Source organism: Pezoporus flaviventris, unplaced genomic scaffold (assembly GCF_033815535.1).
Source record: "Pezoporus flaviventris isolate CSIRO_AGI_PZ_B2104156 unplaced genomic scaffold, CSIRO_AGI_Pfla_v1 ptg000016l, whole genome shotgun sequence".
NCBI classification, from domain to species: Eukaryota; Metazoa; Chordata; class Aves; order Psittaciformes; family Psittacidae; genus Pezoporus; species Pezoporus flaviventris.
The window spans coordinates 7,800,079-7,815,864 of NW_026892564.1; the positions used below are offsets into that span (position 1 = coordinate 7,800,079).

Sequence of the window (15,786 nt, forward strand, 5' to 3'; positions counted from 1 at the left end):
TGGCTCCATTAACACGGTTTCTTCAAGCTCATGTCTACATTTTAAATCCTTCTGGAATTGACACCAACTGTCTATTTTGACACTTGTTCATTAGTTTTCTCTCAATGGAAGCATTCTCCTTCTTTCAGCTGTTATAGCAATTTTATGTTTCACAAAGTCTCCTTACAAGACAGTGCTGAACATTTTTCCCAGTCTTGGAGAACAAGATAATGACTGCCCAAAGTGATTCACAGCTCTATCAGAGCAACTCACCACTTGTTCCAGTCCATAGTCAAAAAGTGAAAGCTGCAGTCTGACTCCCTGCAAGTTCTTTTTGGTTTAAGTCAGAATCAGTTGTTTCTGTACATCAAGACTTCATGGTCATGACTGTTAATCCAAGTCATACTTCCTTTTGCTTACCTAAAGTAAGCTAATCATGCCTGACCTGACCAATTTAGATGTGACTTTACTTTCAAGAGCTTGAGTATCTGCTTGGGCATGTGTGTGATAAAGGATGTGTGGATGTGATATCTTAGCAGCAATCACAAGTTAAAAAAACACTGGCATCTTAATTCTTGCAATTTTTCTGCTATTCCAGACACACAGCCAAGAGATTTTTTTTTTTCCAAAGGCTGGAAAAGCAGGAAGGTGCCTTTTGTGACATGTGCCTGCTGGGCTCCTGGGGTGCTCACTTGGAACCTTTCTAGAAAGATGATATTAGCTTTCTGCAAATGCTGTCTTAGCTAATGCCCTCCCTACCACTAGTTCTTTATTACCAGGATGAGAAAACTGAAGGGATGGTGCAGGCGAAGTAAAGATGTGTGATGGTGCCCATAGTGGCTCTTGACAATCTACTGGCCATTTCTTTGTTTTGGGATGAAGTTATAGGAGAAAGAATGCATTGACAGTGTTCTTAGTCGTGATAGGTGGTGTGAAAAGGCATTTTGGGAAAAAATGCTTTCCTCACAGACCTTCCAAATACATAGGACACATAAATATTAGGAAAAAAGGTTTCATACAAGTTTCTTGGCTGCTTGCTTGCTTAGGAGGGTTGACATACACAGAAATTAAGTGATTTGTTTCAGACATGCAATGTCTATGAAAACTTGGAACTAAACACAGCTTTTCTCCCACTCTAGCACAGGACCATCTTTCTCTGACTGCCAGTTGGCTCTGGCAGCAATGTCAGGGATCCCTTCTGTTTCAGGAGGAGCACACCAGTATGCAGGAGAGGAATGTTTGCCTCATTAAATTTGGTGCAGAGTTGGTATAGCTAGCACAATTAACCTCCATTAACCAGCAACCTGATATGTCCCCAAAACCTGCTTAGGAGTGCCAGTAAAGGACAAGAAGAATTGGAAGGGCAAAAAGAATGGGAAAATCAAGAAGTGACAAATGCATCTGCCTTCTTCAGTACTCAGTCACATTCTTAGTGTACAGTACATTCAGTAGATGTGTTCCTACAATAATGGCCACCCCACAGGAAGTAAGCATATTTATGAAAAATTGCAACAATATGGACATTATTATAGAATATTTTTTATCAAAGCATCTTCCTTTATGGCTGTTTTACCAGGACAGCTCAGTATTTTCCTAAGACAACCTGTAACTATTAAAAAGTCAATATATTCCCAAATTTCCAGTCTAAAAGAGAAAAAAAACCACAAAGATATAAAGGAGAGAAATGTGTGAAACTTTAAATGTTAACCATGATAAAGGCAGCATGTCTTTGTACGTTTAAGGCACTATTAATACCAACTGAAGTTTTGCTTCTTAGTGTCCTAAGCAGCGAAGATGAGTTGCTGACAATGATGGCAATGCTAGCCTGAATTTTTTTTTAGCCTTGGTAAATAAAGGTTCAGATTAAAATCCTCCATACAAACATCAGTCAGTTTTGGGAACTTCCTCTGGACTCCCTGATCTGGACAGTGCCTTGTCAGATAACTATCCTGTTCTCAGAAGGGAGCAAGATTTCGTGCTAGGCAGCCAGTCCCCTCAGGTCAATTACTTGTGCATGCCTGGGATGCAGTATTGTGTTCTTGCAGGTCATTTAAGAATTCTGTGCACAAAACACAAGCCCAGATTGATGCTATGTGCATTATTTCTTTTATACTGGCAGAAAACTAGTAGAATTCTGTAAGAAAAATAGTTAAATGGAGCTACTGTGAATCCCAGCAGAAGACTGATAAATGAAAAGGCACAGTTCTGTAAGTGCTATATGCTGGATTCTGAGAAAGGGATTGATTACCAATGTATTAATCAAATTAAAAGTGGATATATTTTATCTGCAATTATCCTCAACTGGTGAGCACGTGCAGACAGCAGACTGAGGGAGAGAGGGGGACATAAAGGTTTAATGCCTCCATTAGTGGAAGAAAAACTTCTTCTTTGTCTGTACTATCTGCCCATGTTCTACATTTGTGGTGTCAAAATATTTATGTATAAAAGATTAGTGAAACAATGGACTAAATAGAGTGCTTTGTTTCCTAGCACTAAGTTGAACCACAAAGGATGTTGCCAGCTGTCATAATCAGTGTTTTTCGAGTGAGGCAGGAACACTTGACAGTAAAGCTGATTGAAGTGCAATCCTGCAAGAGTGCCCTGTATCTTGCAGTACTCAGCTCATAGGTTGTGTGACGCTGTCCCAAGTATGCTCTACACATTCTAAGACACACGTCCTGCTCAGCAGACTTCATGGAATGCAACTGTGAATGGTGGAGCTTTTGTTGCATATTAGGTTTCCAGTATCCAAGTATTCTTTTTATATCATTTAGAACTCCATCTCCTGTAAAATATTTTGGGAACATCCTTGTAAAACTTCCTTCAGCTCATTATTGACTGTAAAGAGTGCTGGAATGGTTTATTCATGATTACAGTGGATAGCTGGGTGCAGCTGTCATCCTACAAAAAGATCACCCTGGTAACACCAATCAACAAGCAGAGTAAGATGATCCAAATATAACTGAAACCTTCTAAATGTTGTTTTTCAACTGCATTGCAGAGACACAACTTCATGCAAACTTTGCATGATGATGTCGGATCTGTTGTGAAAGGTACCACAGACATTGTTATTCCATGCTGCAAAGCCACTGATTTTCAGTTTTCCTTACATAGAGGAATCTGAGAAAGAGTCTACATGAAAAGGGAGCTGTGAGAATAAATAATTAAAATGAGTTATTAGTTCACCATCATTTGGGAGAAGGGAATAATACCAAACATTGGATTCATCCAATGTGCAAAACACCAAACATTGCAAAATACCAAATATTGGATTCATCTTACTGTCTTGAGCTGACACTGAACTGAACCAGTGCTACAATTTGTATCAGGATTTACTATAGCAGTAGAGGGAACTTCTGGATAGAAAAACAGTTTATCCTTACAATTGTATACAGTGGCAATCCTGCAAAGATATGCAACTGATAGCACAGTTTAGCTCTGAGATCAGCACAAAAGTCAGTTTGCACTTGTCTCATACCTCATAAACATAGCCCCAGAGAGGATAGGGCAGAAAATGTATACTGGGCAAGCGCCAGCAGAGGAATGCAGCTGATACTCTGTGATGTCATCTGGAAACCAACTCATAGGGAAAGGGATAGAGAGAAGGTTTGAAATAAAACCACTACACACCTTACCCAAGAGTGATGTATAAATGTAGGTCATGCCTGCAGGATTTGAATTCAGATGATCCATATTACTGTTTACAATTCTTTCTAATACAGTCACAATACAGCAATAGGAAACAATAAAACGGAGAACAGTGTTGGGTGGACTTGTCTTTTCAACACCATACATGGAGTGGTGACACAACAGTCATGAAGTGTTGAAACAGTGGATCATTTTCAGTACATTTTCTGTGACTCACTTCCTTAAACTCAAAACTGACAAAGATATGTCCAACCCCATATGTCAATGGCTTCCAGTTACAGTCTATGCACCCAATGCATTGCAGGCTTTGCAGCACTGAATGGGCATGTAACTTGATTATAAAACAAACCTGAATTCAACTTGACCACATGGATATCCCCTAAAACAGAGAGCTAGCTCTGTTAGCTGTTTCAGAACTTCCATAGTTCTGAAAACAAAAATTAATTTGGATCTATTTTTATTGTTTATTTCCATGGATAGACAATAATCTTGTGTAACGCTTAATACACATGGAATACATACTCTAAAACAGGTACTTTTCCAGTTTAATTTTAACTTGCTGTCCAAATATTTTCAGAAAAAGTCTCTTCTGGCCACAGACCTCAAGGGGTTTTGTCTCCTAAATCTCTGCAAATTCATGTCCACATATAGAAGGCTTTGTCATACCTGTATGTAACCAGGAAAGCTTGCTGCCATGTACCTCAGGATGAAGTATGATTGATTCATTCTTTGCTGCTTTGTCTCTTAGTAACTGCATATGCGCATACTTTGCATGGCAGCAGTACACAGATGGTGTTACAAAGATTAATACACATTATTAATCTTTCACACAATGTTATGAAATTGAATTGCTGAATAGCTCTGTATATACAGTAAAAGCACAAATTTGAATGCATAAGTATTTTTATCGCTCCTGTAAAGGTATAAAAAAGCATTTTAAATGATGATCTTCTGCCTTTCTATTACTTTTGTAAATAGATCTGATCAGTTTTTGAGGACACTGACAGTAGCCTCTTCCAGTGATATCTAACAGAACTAGCTAAAAAGGCTGTTTCTTCTGTGTATGGAGATATATCCGTTTATATAGAAATTACCCGAATAATTTAATACAGTATTACCTAATTCCAATACAATTGTAATAATCCTACAAAATTTGTGCATTCTTCGGTTTTTGTTTATTCAGTTTCTAATTTTGGTAGAGTACACTCTTGCTATCTTATGAGCACCAAGAATCTGTACAAAATTAAGTGGCATCATTAAAAATGAAAATGGTCTGCTGCTTTTTATATATAATCATTCTTTAGAAAGCAATTGGACAAATTCTGCTTGCTTCTGGCTTTTCAGTTCTGTCAGTAGCACACTACAGGTGTCACTGTGTAAATGAAGGAGGGCTGGAAGATAAGAGACTATGTGAAAATTCTTTCTTCATGACCGAACAGTGGTATGGGGGATCTCCTTATATACAGGTCCCCCCCTATCCCTGTAAATCACTGGCAGGCAGGCACACAAGAAGGTCAGTGAACTACTGCTGTATTTATACTGAAAATCAGTTCTTGGAAAGAACTGCTTGGAGATACTTCTTTCCCTGACCATGTATCTTATGAATTGTGGCAAGTTTGTGCTTAATATTTGCTTTTACCCTAAAGACAATACAAAATGTATCAAGGTAGCATGTATCAGATTGCTTTCATCAAATTATACAATAAATTAGTTGGAATTACTTTCTATTATTATTTTTTTTTCCCTACAGAAATGAGAGTCCCATTTTCTAGTAGCTAAGGTGTCAGACAAGCATGCTACTCAATGTAGTGTCTGACCACAGGCAGGTCTCTAAAGGAGGATGTAGGAATCTTCGTTGTTAAGTAAAGTATTTTATAAAACATGAAGCACACTTGGAACTTCTGGAGTTCATCTGTAAGTTGCGTACAGCTTCTTAGCTTTCTCTTTCAATTGAAAGGGGAATGACACACATACAGATATCCCACCACTGTGGATATAAGATTATACAAGATTATGACTCTATAACATCAATTTACCACAGTGCTGCATGTGCTGCTACCAAGTACAAATACAAATCATGAAAAACATCTGTAAGTCCCTATAAGCAATTTGTCAGAATACTTTAAAGTGCATGTATAATAAATGAAGAACACATGTTTCATAGGAACCAAATGAAACTAGAGCTGTACTGAATGCTCTGCCAGAGACTTGAACAGCTGTGGACATCACCTCTTTCTTCCTCCATCCAGCTTTAAAAGGCATTGTTTTCTTTTTAGCTTGACAGGTGATGTTTACAATACTGTCAGTCCTCCTGAAAGACAAGTTGCCCAAAATATCTCTGCAGACCGTTTCCATCTCCTTAAATACTGTCTCTTTATTTTCATTTTAGGTATTTGGCACTTTCTGCTACATTACAAAGGGTCCTCACTGCATCATCCTTGCCAGCTTCTCAAAAGACATCAAACACCTACCGTTACTTATGAAAAAGTGTCATGTTACATACTGTATAGCATTTTCTGTCTGCGAGCTACAGCTAGGAGATGGCAAGTTTCGTTCATTTACTATCCTGTTCGGAGTGTGTGCACACAAACACACCAACAGACACACATCCTCCGAGGTTCTAAAGAGGTTTGTCTGATTTCCCTGAGCTTGACTCCTCAACAAGGCTATGGATTTCTACTGTCTAAACAGAACATAAGATGGCAACTCCAAAGTCATTTTGCTATTATGTTTTGCATCTCAGATTAAGGTCACAGTTTTAGTGTTACTTAAAATGCTATATTTCTTTACACAGAGAAAACATTAGCAACCAATTCTTCTCCCCCATAGTATCAACTAAATACTATCACTTCCATGTAAAACCAGGGCACACAGTTTGTTTCTCTAGTCTTCCTACCCTACCACTTTTTACTTTGCTTCTCAAATAAGAGAAAACTTCTCTCATTCCGGTTTCAGATCTAGTTCTGATAATGACAGTCAGGGGGCATGGAAGATGGCTTTTTTTATTAAATCTCCAAATATTAATTCCCAAACTTTTCAGTGTCTACAGTGATTTGCTAAACCTGAGGAAGAAGCAACAATTTTTTAACTTGACAACTCTGTGATATAAAATACATTGCTACTAAATTTTGAGTAACCTTTCAAAATACCAGTGTTATATTTAAGAAATGTGAATGAATTATAAATGTTCTATTACTCATGTCAATTTAATACTGATAGATATTACTCTGTTGATAGATCTTACTCAAGTCAATCTAATAGAACAATTGTAATATACATAATAAATGTACAGTTTTACTTTATCTGCTTGAAAAAGTAGCAGGATTGTACAATACTAACTTCAGTACTGAACATATGCAGTCACTATTGTATGTTTAAAAAACACAACTTGCTGATTATAAAATAGCTTAAATAGCCCCAAGTGTCTCTGAAGAGCTGCTGTATGCTCTGTAAAACCTGAATAATCCTCCCCATGTCAGAAGGTGACTCTTCAGCTGTTCAGGATCACGAGCTGATATGCTATGACTCGTAAAAAAAAAAAGATTTAAAATACAAGAACATACAGTTAGGTAAAGATCACTGCAGTAGTATTGGAATTAATCTGCAAGAGCTGACAACATTGAAACCAATCCAGCAAGAAAGATTCAAGGAACTGTAGCTTTTACTTAAAACCAAACCACAAAGAACACAGCAAATTCACATCAAAATAAGTTCAATGGGAATATGAAATTTTTACATCATATTTGGCTCATTTTTCTTATAACTGGAAAAAAAAAGAGTATGTTTAAACACACTTTCTATTTAAATATATACTGAATGCAATATTCATGGAACACCAGAAGTGCAAATCATTATTGCTCAGTGATCTGGATAAAATACTTTAACCTATCTATGAAGGCACATTGATAGAAGAAAAGATGTTTCAGTCATCTGTGGTTGTTTTAATCATCAAAATAGGGGAATTCACTTTGGCCCCTGTGCTTAGAAAAATATGAATCTGACTTTCAAAGTCACGTTATCTTTAATGTGTAGTCTTAGTATTTACATGGTAGTTTCTTCCCATTCAAGCTCCACATCACCTATAAAAGAAACAGATGCATTTGATTAACTTACCTAGTAAATAAATAGTGACTAACGGCAGATAACTGCTTTGGTTGAATTTAAAGGATCTTGCAGGGAAAAAAGTGGAAAGCTTAATCAGTGACTGTTACTATGAGTGAGACTGAAGAGCAGCAAAATGCTAGAAATTTACACTACTGAAGCCAAAACCCACATGTCAGAGTATTTTTTTCTGCTTCTTCATTTGGACAGTCAATGCACCTGCTATGAAAAAATATTTTTGAGACAATCTGTAGCACCTTACCTTCCATGGCATCCAGAGAGTCCATCTTTTGCAGCGCTGAATAGTTTACAAAACATATGGGCTGACTACTTCCCTTGATTGTCAATAGATCCAATACACATTGATGCAAAAATATGTATTGTGCCTGTAAGACATGAATTTAAAGACATTTGATTAAAAGAAAAATGTACTTCTAATACAAAAAAACTTTCAAATTTTCCATATAACATCAAGACATTCTCAAAGTAACTGCAGTTTAACTCAACAATCTCAATACTCGACTATGTCACATATGCCTGATCCGATTTCACTCATGACAAGGTATACTGCATTAAAATTTCTCAAACCATGTTAATCCTTATGCCCAGTAAAGATATATGAAATTAGACTAATCATAACTAATAGGCTATTCCATCATTTTCTGTAAAGTTTTGTTCTATGAAAATACATTTGATTACTTTTTGCCACTAGACTGAAGAAAATGAACCACATGAATGCAATATTTAGATAAGAAAATTTCTGTCTTTCTAGTATAGAGAAAACCAGCAGGGTGCACTCAAATGCAAAAGTTAAAGTAAATCTAAATCTATGTGTTCTAGGAGCATACCCCATTGCTAAGAGCAAAAAAGCCCTGCATTACTTTTAGTAATACTTGAACTGTAGGACCATTTTTAACTGACTATAATGCAAAGAGTAGGCATCTGAAGTTAACTGCATATTTCCACGGACATAAAGTAACTCTGGGTAATGATTGCTGAAAAGAGAAAAACAAAATAAGGCAGTGTAAGAATGAAACAGAGAATGAAAACAGATAGCAGGAAAACATGTACAGGCTGAAAATAAGCCAGATCACAGACTTGTCCAGATTGAAAGAGACCTCTTGAGATCATCATGTGCAACCTCCCCAGTGCTCAAGCTGGGTCAGATAAAGCATGTTGCCCAGGACCTTGTCCAGATGGGTTTTCAATACCTCCATAGATGGAGATGACCAAAATGACTTTATCTCCCCTAACTTTTGCACAGGTAAATATATTAATGTATTTTTTCTGCTCAAAAACTGCTATTTTGTTTCAGAACTGCCATCAATTTTCAATTTAAGTGTCTCGGATTTACAAGAGAAATTTGCTTACAAGGTATGTTTCAGGGTCACAGCTCTAGAGCCATGGGTAATTAAAGCAGATTTTTCACAGGCCCCTGAAGTACAAAGTACTTCATTACATTACACTTTTTAACAGCTTGCTTACTGAAGCTATAGGATGGCATTGTTTCAAACTAGCCTTTGTACTTGACTTGACAAGATGATAAATGGATCCACTAGACAATTATGGATTTCTAGAACAAAGGTCTTAAGTTTCAGTGGAGTTAAGATAGCTTTTTCCAGTTCAGAAGGCAGACTCTGAAAGCTCCATCATCTCTTGCATTCACACAGCTACTTGTGAGCATTTAGCAATGAAAATCTTTCTGGGTTTGCCAGGGGAGAGTGGAGCATACGTACCTGGGGTACACATGTGTGACAAGTTATTTTCCCAGTTAGAATGAGTTACATTCTTAATTATTTTGAAGTATTTTTTATGACTGGAAGACATTAAATTTTCCTCCAGACTTTGCCTTATTTTCAAATTATTCTATTCCTAGTAAAAAATGCAAAACAATGATGAAAAAAATATTCCCACAATTTATCATCACAGGAAAGTCCTGGCACTTGTTTAGCTGCAGCAAGACTTCAGACGGAAAAACTGAAAGCAACTGGTAATCATGCTGCACCATACAAGAAACAGCATGACATAGTATTGCCAGAAGGTCTCACAAAATCCTCTGAAGTGCAGTTGCTGAAGATCAGGTAAAGATATAGATAAATATATTATTTTTTTATTATATATATTATTATTGATAAATATATAAATCTTACCAGATTCTGTACCATACACATTCTTTCACTTCTTAACTCAGCTACAAGCCCATAGATATCCACAAAATCATGGTCATTTACATGCTGGGTTAAATGGTCAAGTGCAATATAAACACCCGTTCTTCCAACACCAGCACTGTAAACACAATACACAAGATAAAAGAAAGTTGGGTTTGTTGTTTTTTTAGCATAAAATACTTTCTTAGAATATTCTGGTTAAATTAAGACTAAGTGTGAAAAGAAAACTTCAGAAAAATAAATCTTTTTCAGTATTTAATTGTGTGTCTCCTTTCTGAATGGCATCAAGTGAAATCTGGATTTGTGCCATGTTCTGATTTTGATTTTGCAAGGGTTTCCACCTGACAAATGAGCTATAACTAAACCAAACCTTTATAAATGGAAAAATGGTTCTTCAGCTTTTCTGTGAATTTTCTAGAGCTCACTAATTCAAAGAAAAAGACATCACAAGATTTTGTGAAATCATACTTTGCTTCTGTGATGCTTTTGGTATTTGAGACTAAACAACACAAGATTTTCTCAAAATTGCTATCAGTGTAATAACTCTGCAATCAGTGTAATAAATGGAGAGCATATCACTGCAGATAATCAGGAAATGTAGAGCAAAACTCTCTTGAACCTGCAAGTTCTAATGAGTTCAAAGTAACGAATGAGTTTTCTGAACATAAGAATACATTATGCCACTTTATAACCATCAGGAATTTGAGCACAGGTGGGGTATCTGGCCCTTGCTGGCCCCTTTAAGTAACTGTGTTGTGAAAAGGGGATAGGATTCACTGCAGAGTGGCCCCAAGGAACATTAAGTGTCCTCAAAACAACAAAACCTGTGGTTTTCTCCAGTAATAGTCTCCCTGGCCCCTGCAGTAGAGGGAAATGTCAAGCTGTCAGTGACAACCATACCAAATAAAATGAAGCTTTATCTCCCATGGTGGGTGCACCTGTAAGACACTGAGGATAAATTCCCATGCATGATAAACTGGATACTTAGGGAAGAGATCTGTGGCACCAAACCCAGATTTTACTTCCACATATTTTCAGACTCATGCTAAGTGACAACGAGAAAGAGAATTAGCTGCAGACCTCTGAGTCCAGGTTGCTATTTTGGAGTGTGCCCACTCATTCAGTGGGAACTCAGACCTATGTATGAAACACAGGCACACTCACCACTTTCATGAAGACTTAATCTTCCCCACACACTCTTTGAAAAGCACTTTAAGGGTGTTGAGTATGAAATCAGTGGGAACCATAACAGCTGAAGAACTCTAACCACCAAACTACTCATTTAAGAGCCTAAATATAGATTTTAGATGTTTACAGGCATCCAAGTTTGAAGTCTGGCATATGCAAACCTTTATTCCTATTTGTCATTCTCTGTGGCTCCCAAATAGTTTCTTCTTTTTGATGTGACGTACATTTTGAATGCATTTTTAAACTTATTTCTTAAGAAGGGCTATAATTATAATAGAAGTAATTAAAGACAACATGTCATTCCTCTTCTTATGATAAAGGGAAAACAGATAAATCTAGCAATACCTTATGGTAATTGTTAAGTGTTTCACTGACATCACCTCAATGGGCTTTTCACAAACAGAAAAACAGACATGCTCTGACATTTTAATTCAGAAAGGACTAAGGAGCTCTCCTAAACAAACCTTCACTGCTGTCCATATTCGAACCATACCTGTGTACTCAGTTTTCATTGTCTCCTGGCAACTTCCCTAAGCATTAATAAGCATCTGAAATTCTAAGACACTAAACGATGACTTGGTGAATATGCTTACCTGCAGTGAACCACCATTGGTGTATTATCATGTGCTCGGCTTGCACGGATGAGTTTTACAAAATGGATAATTGGTGCAGTAGTCTCAGGGACTCCATGTTCTGGCCAAGAAGTGAAGTTACACTGCCGCACCATCATGCAGTCTCCATGCTGAAGAATGTAAGATAAGGCAGTTTTTGCAGAAGAAATGTGACAGAAGTTCCAGTAATCTACATGTAACCTTCTCAGCAATTTCATGTGAAAAAGGAAAGTCAGCATTGTAATAAGCACTTTTATCAAGGGATAATTTGTGTTGCATGGATCTGATGGCAGGTCTTTTGAGAGATGGCATCGAGTCCATCTTTCAGGAAGTATTAATGACTTCAACAGTCACTCTCCATTTGGCTTCAGTCACTGTATCAGTATAATTTGTAGATTACCCGCCAAAGTTTCTATGTCTCAGTTAGAAGTTTAGTGAACTGGGATGACAAATTTATTTAGGAGAAAGCAAACATTCCATGGTTGATCTAATGCAGTGAAGTCTAACACACATACACTGGTAAACAGCTATATTTTCTAAGTGTTTGATACCCTCTCAGTGAAAGCAGCAACAACAGTGACTCAAAGAGCAGGTTATGATCTGATATCTAAATTAACTATGAAGGACATAAGAATAAAAGCACAGGATCATGTCAAAGGCCTGTCTAGACCAACAAAACATGACAAAAATATATCTAGTTCCACAGAACACCATTACCATCTTAACAGCTTGTGACTTGTGAACTGCCTCAGTCAAGAGATGGTATCTCAAAATTTAATAGTAGTTGTCAGAATTTTTTTATACAAATTTCTCCAGGTTTTATGAAGCCCTATAAGATTGTAGTATTCACAGTATCTAGCAGCAAGGAGTACCACAGTTGCACCTGTAGTGTAATGAGCCAGTTCCTTTCTTTTTTTTTCATTTTGAACCAACCACTCTTCATATTGCAAGAAAAACTGAACTGTGAACAATTATATGGAGCAACTACTGTGAGTCTATATTTGTAAAATTGCTAAGCATAAAACCAAAAGAGAAATTACTCTGGACACAATATGGCAATAACTATGAATGATTTGCCTCACATATTCATTTTACCTTCATTGGAAGATCATCAAGACTCTACCCATTTGTGAATGGAAGACGAAGTACAATCTTAAAGCCAGCAATATGGCACATTCAGTGACATGCTTATAAAGGACATCATAGATTTTTGTGCAGCATAATTCAGCTATAGTAAATGGATCACTTAGTTCAGATTTTCTCTTTTCCTTTTTCCTTTCTCCTCTCCTCCCCGCCTCACCCTGGTTAACACAGGTGACTTCACATTTTGCTGGCATGCATTTTTACTTGAAATAGTTCCTCTTCTGGTCTTGTTTACTCTATGTCTTGTTTTAGCTGAAAAAAAAGTTTGTCATTTCTCATTTTAAAATGTTCACTTGTCCTGTGTTATGTGCAAAACATATCCTTATGGGGTGATGACCAAGGCACATACCACAGGATGGTAATGCATGTATTTGGATAGCCAACTTCAGGTCCTAGTATATGTCTGAACTACATACAACACAGGTCAACGTTGGGAGCGAAAAAGAAGGCTAACTTCATTGTGATTCATCGTGTCCAGATTGCTTTCTGAGCCTACCTGCTGGTTTGACTTAATGCTGGGCGCTAATTTTTCAGAGTGGAAACCATAGTTGTGGATTGTGGCAAAGACAAACATCTATGCTGTGCCCCTCAACCCCCTTCCCAGGACATGGAGTGGGAGTAATACTGATGATTCTCTTTTATACTGGGTGAATCTTCTGGGGGTGGAGGCCAATATGTCTGGTGGTACAATGCAAAACAGCTGCACTGCACCAGAGAATCTTGCCCTTTAATCTGAGATGGATACATTCAAAGGGATTTGTCTGATCCTAGAATGGTTACGATTACTTCTTTCTAGAAGAGACAACTGAGGTGTCCAAATAGAAACTTCACCTCCCACCAGACCAGAGATTCAGTAACCTTGACAGGCCCTTCATAGCATGTCGGACAAAAATCTGAGCTGCTTGAGACAGAAAATGGGATAATTCTCAGGAAAAAGAAACTAAACCAAACCAAAATCAAATAGGAATGAAAATAAAATGCAGGAAAAGCAGGCAGTACAGTGCATACACATTAACAGATTAAAAGAATACTGAGGGGTACTTGGGTGAGATGGAGCATATTTTATGTTCTTTGAGGTGCTGGATGGGTTTTATTCAATCGCCTTCCGGTTTTGGCTTACCCTTTCAATTTTTAGATCTCTGATGGTCCAGTCTATTTGAATATCTTCCATCAGTTTAGTTATCACTATATCCCCAAACACAGTCACCGGCTTATTATCTTCTGGCCAGTACTGATGACACCTTATCTGCAGGGAGATGATGACAATTAACAACGATTATATTATAATCCTGACAGAAACTACATACAAAATTTCCAATTATCTCAAATGCTGTTAATATGTACAGTGGTAACTCACCCGCCCTTTTTCAAAACATTGTGTAAGCATCACAAGTGTTTTTGCTCTTGTCTCCCACACCATTCTCCAGAAATCACCCACTGTTCCTGGTAATGGTCCCTGAGTTGCAATAAACTCATTTGGACATAAATAACCCTAAGAAAAAGAAAATATTTAATACAGAAGTTGGCAAGGAAGAAAAAAGTTTGCATGTGACACATAGTTGTGCCTGTAGCTACCATGCCTAAGACTAAAACCTTGTTAGACATACTAAATGAATTGGCATAGGCCTGGCTAATCACTGCACGGCAGATGGCCTTGGCAACCCAAGGAAGTAATGGCATTTTCTCCACCACACAGATAAGTTATGAACCAGTGGTCCAATAAAGTTTGGGAAATGCCATCCCTACAGAAATTCATTTAGCAGAGAAATTACCAGGACATCAGGTCAGTAATTCCCATTTAAATATAACCAAGCCTTCCTATTAACCAGGACATAGTCTTACTTCAGATTTACCCAGAGGCCACCAAGCACTATGTCAGGATGTGGCCAACAAAGTAAACAGCATTAAGGAGCAGTGGAGCCAGGGAAGCAATTAAGGAGTGGTCTGAGAGCTAGTGCAAGCTATACACTGCACTGATGACCTTGTCCTTCCAGTGATCACCAGGGATCTGATGTAACTTAGGCATGGAGCTTACTCTAACGGTGTAAGAGAAAAGGTCTTCAAGAAACCTACTGTACAGCTTGGCTTTTATTTATTGTTGGCTTCTGCTGTTTAGTTCATTTATAAATTAAAATCTTGGGGAGAAGGAAGTTTGTTGAACAAAATCAGTGTAAATACTGCCAGGGCATGGGCTCTTATGGATCTGTTTCTACAAAGAAACAGGAACTCTTACGTACTACAGACAGTCTAAAATAATGACAATAGCAGTAACAGCAATAAATTTATGCTGCAGAGCTAGCTGTCTATAATATCACAGAGTTCTGCCTATTGCTGAAAACAACTGACACAGTGGTTTATAGCACCACCAAAGTTTCTTGTTGGCATTATAGCCCTGTAATTCACAGCTGCCTGTTACTTACTCCATCTATAATATACAGAACAGGTGGCAGTGAGAAACTATGTTAATCCTTCCTAGTTTAAGTGTGAGGTGAGAAACTGTAATTCAGGGATGCAAAGCTCATGGTTCAGTTACTGACTTTTTGTGGTTTAACCAATGAAAACAAAAGTAGAAGCCAAGTTCCCATTTGTTAAAACTATATACAAGACCACTTTTCCCCTTTCTTTATATGCATGCATAGGTACATTCACCTAAATAGTTATGTAAATACACACGCATACGTATATTTACAGCTATATGCATCTACATATACATCCACAAATACGGAAAATGAGAGCATATGAAGGGCAAAGCTTTAGCCCTGAGATATGGTAACATTACAGTTGTCTATTCACTGATGAGCGGTGACCTAAAGTCAGCATGCAGCAAGACGTCTGTATGCAGTAAACACATGCAAAATCTCAGCAGGGCACACTCTCTGCAGCTGGCTTTTGCTGCAGCTTTTTTGGAAGCTGCTGCTGTTGTTGTTCCCTGCCTAAACCCTGGCATG

General features: G+C 37.5%; 1 protein-coding gene across 5 annotated transcripts in view; it reads right to left on the reverse strand.

The window, feature by feature from the left end:
* Positions 1-7,192: 7,192 nt before the first annotated feature.
* PTPRQ (protein tyrosine phosphatase receptor type Q) overlaps positions 7,193-15,786 on the reverse strand; it is a 129,520-nt gene continuing 120,926 nt past the window's right edge. For all 5 annotated transcript variants that reach the window (XM_061454683.1, XM_061454682.1, XM_061454681.1 and 2 more), the window contains 6 exons: positions 14,196-14,330; positions 13,959-14,084; positions 11,678-11,826; positions 9,879-10,014; positions 7,991-8,114; positions 7,193-7,706 (listed from right to left, as the gene is read on the reverse strand). In XM_061454683.1, coding sequence (XP_061310667.1) covers positions 7,669-7,706; positions 7,991-8,114; positions 9,879-10,014; positions 11,678-11,826; positions 13,959-14,084; positions 14,196-14,330 — 708 coding nt within the window. In that variant the 3' untranslated portion in view covers positions 7,193-7,668. The remainder of the gene's footprint in view (positions 7,707-7,990; positions 8,115-9,878; positions 10,015-11,677; positions 11,827-13,958; positions 14,085-14,195; positions 14,331-15,786) is intronic.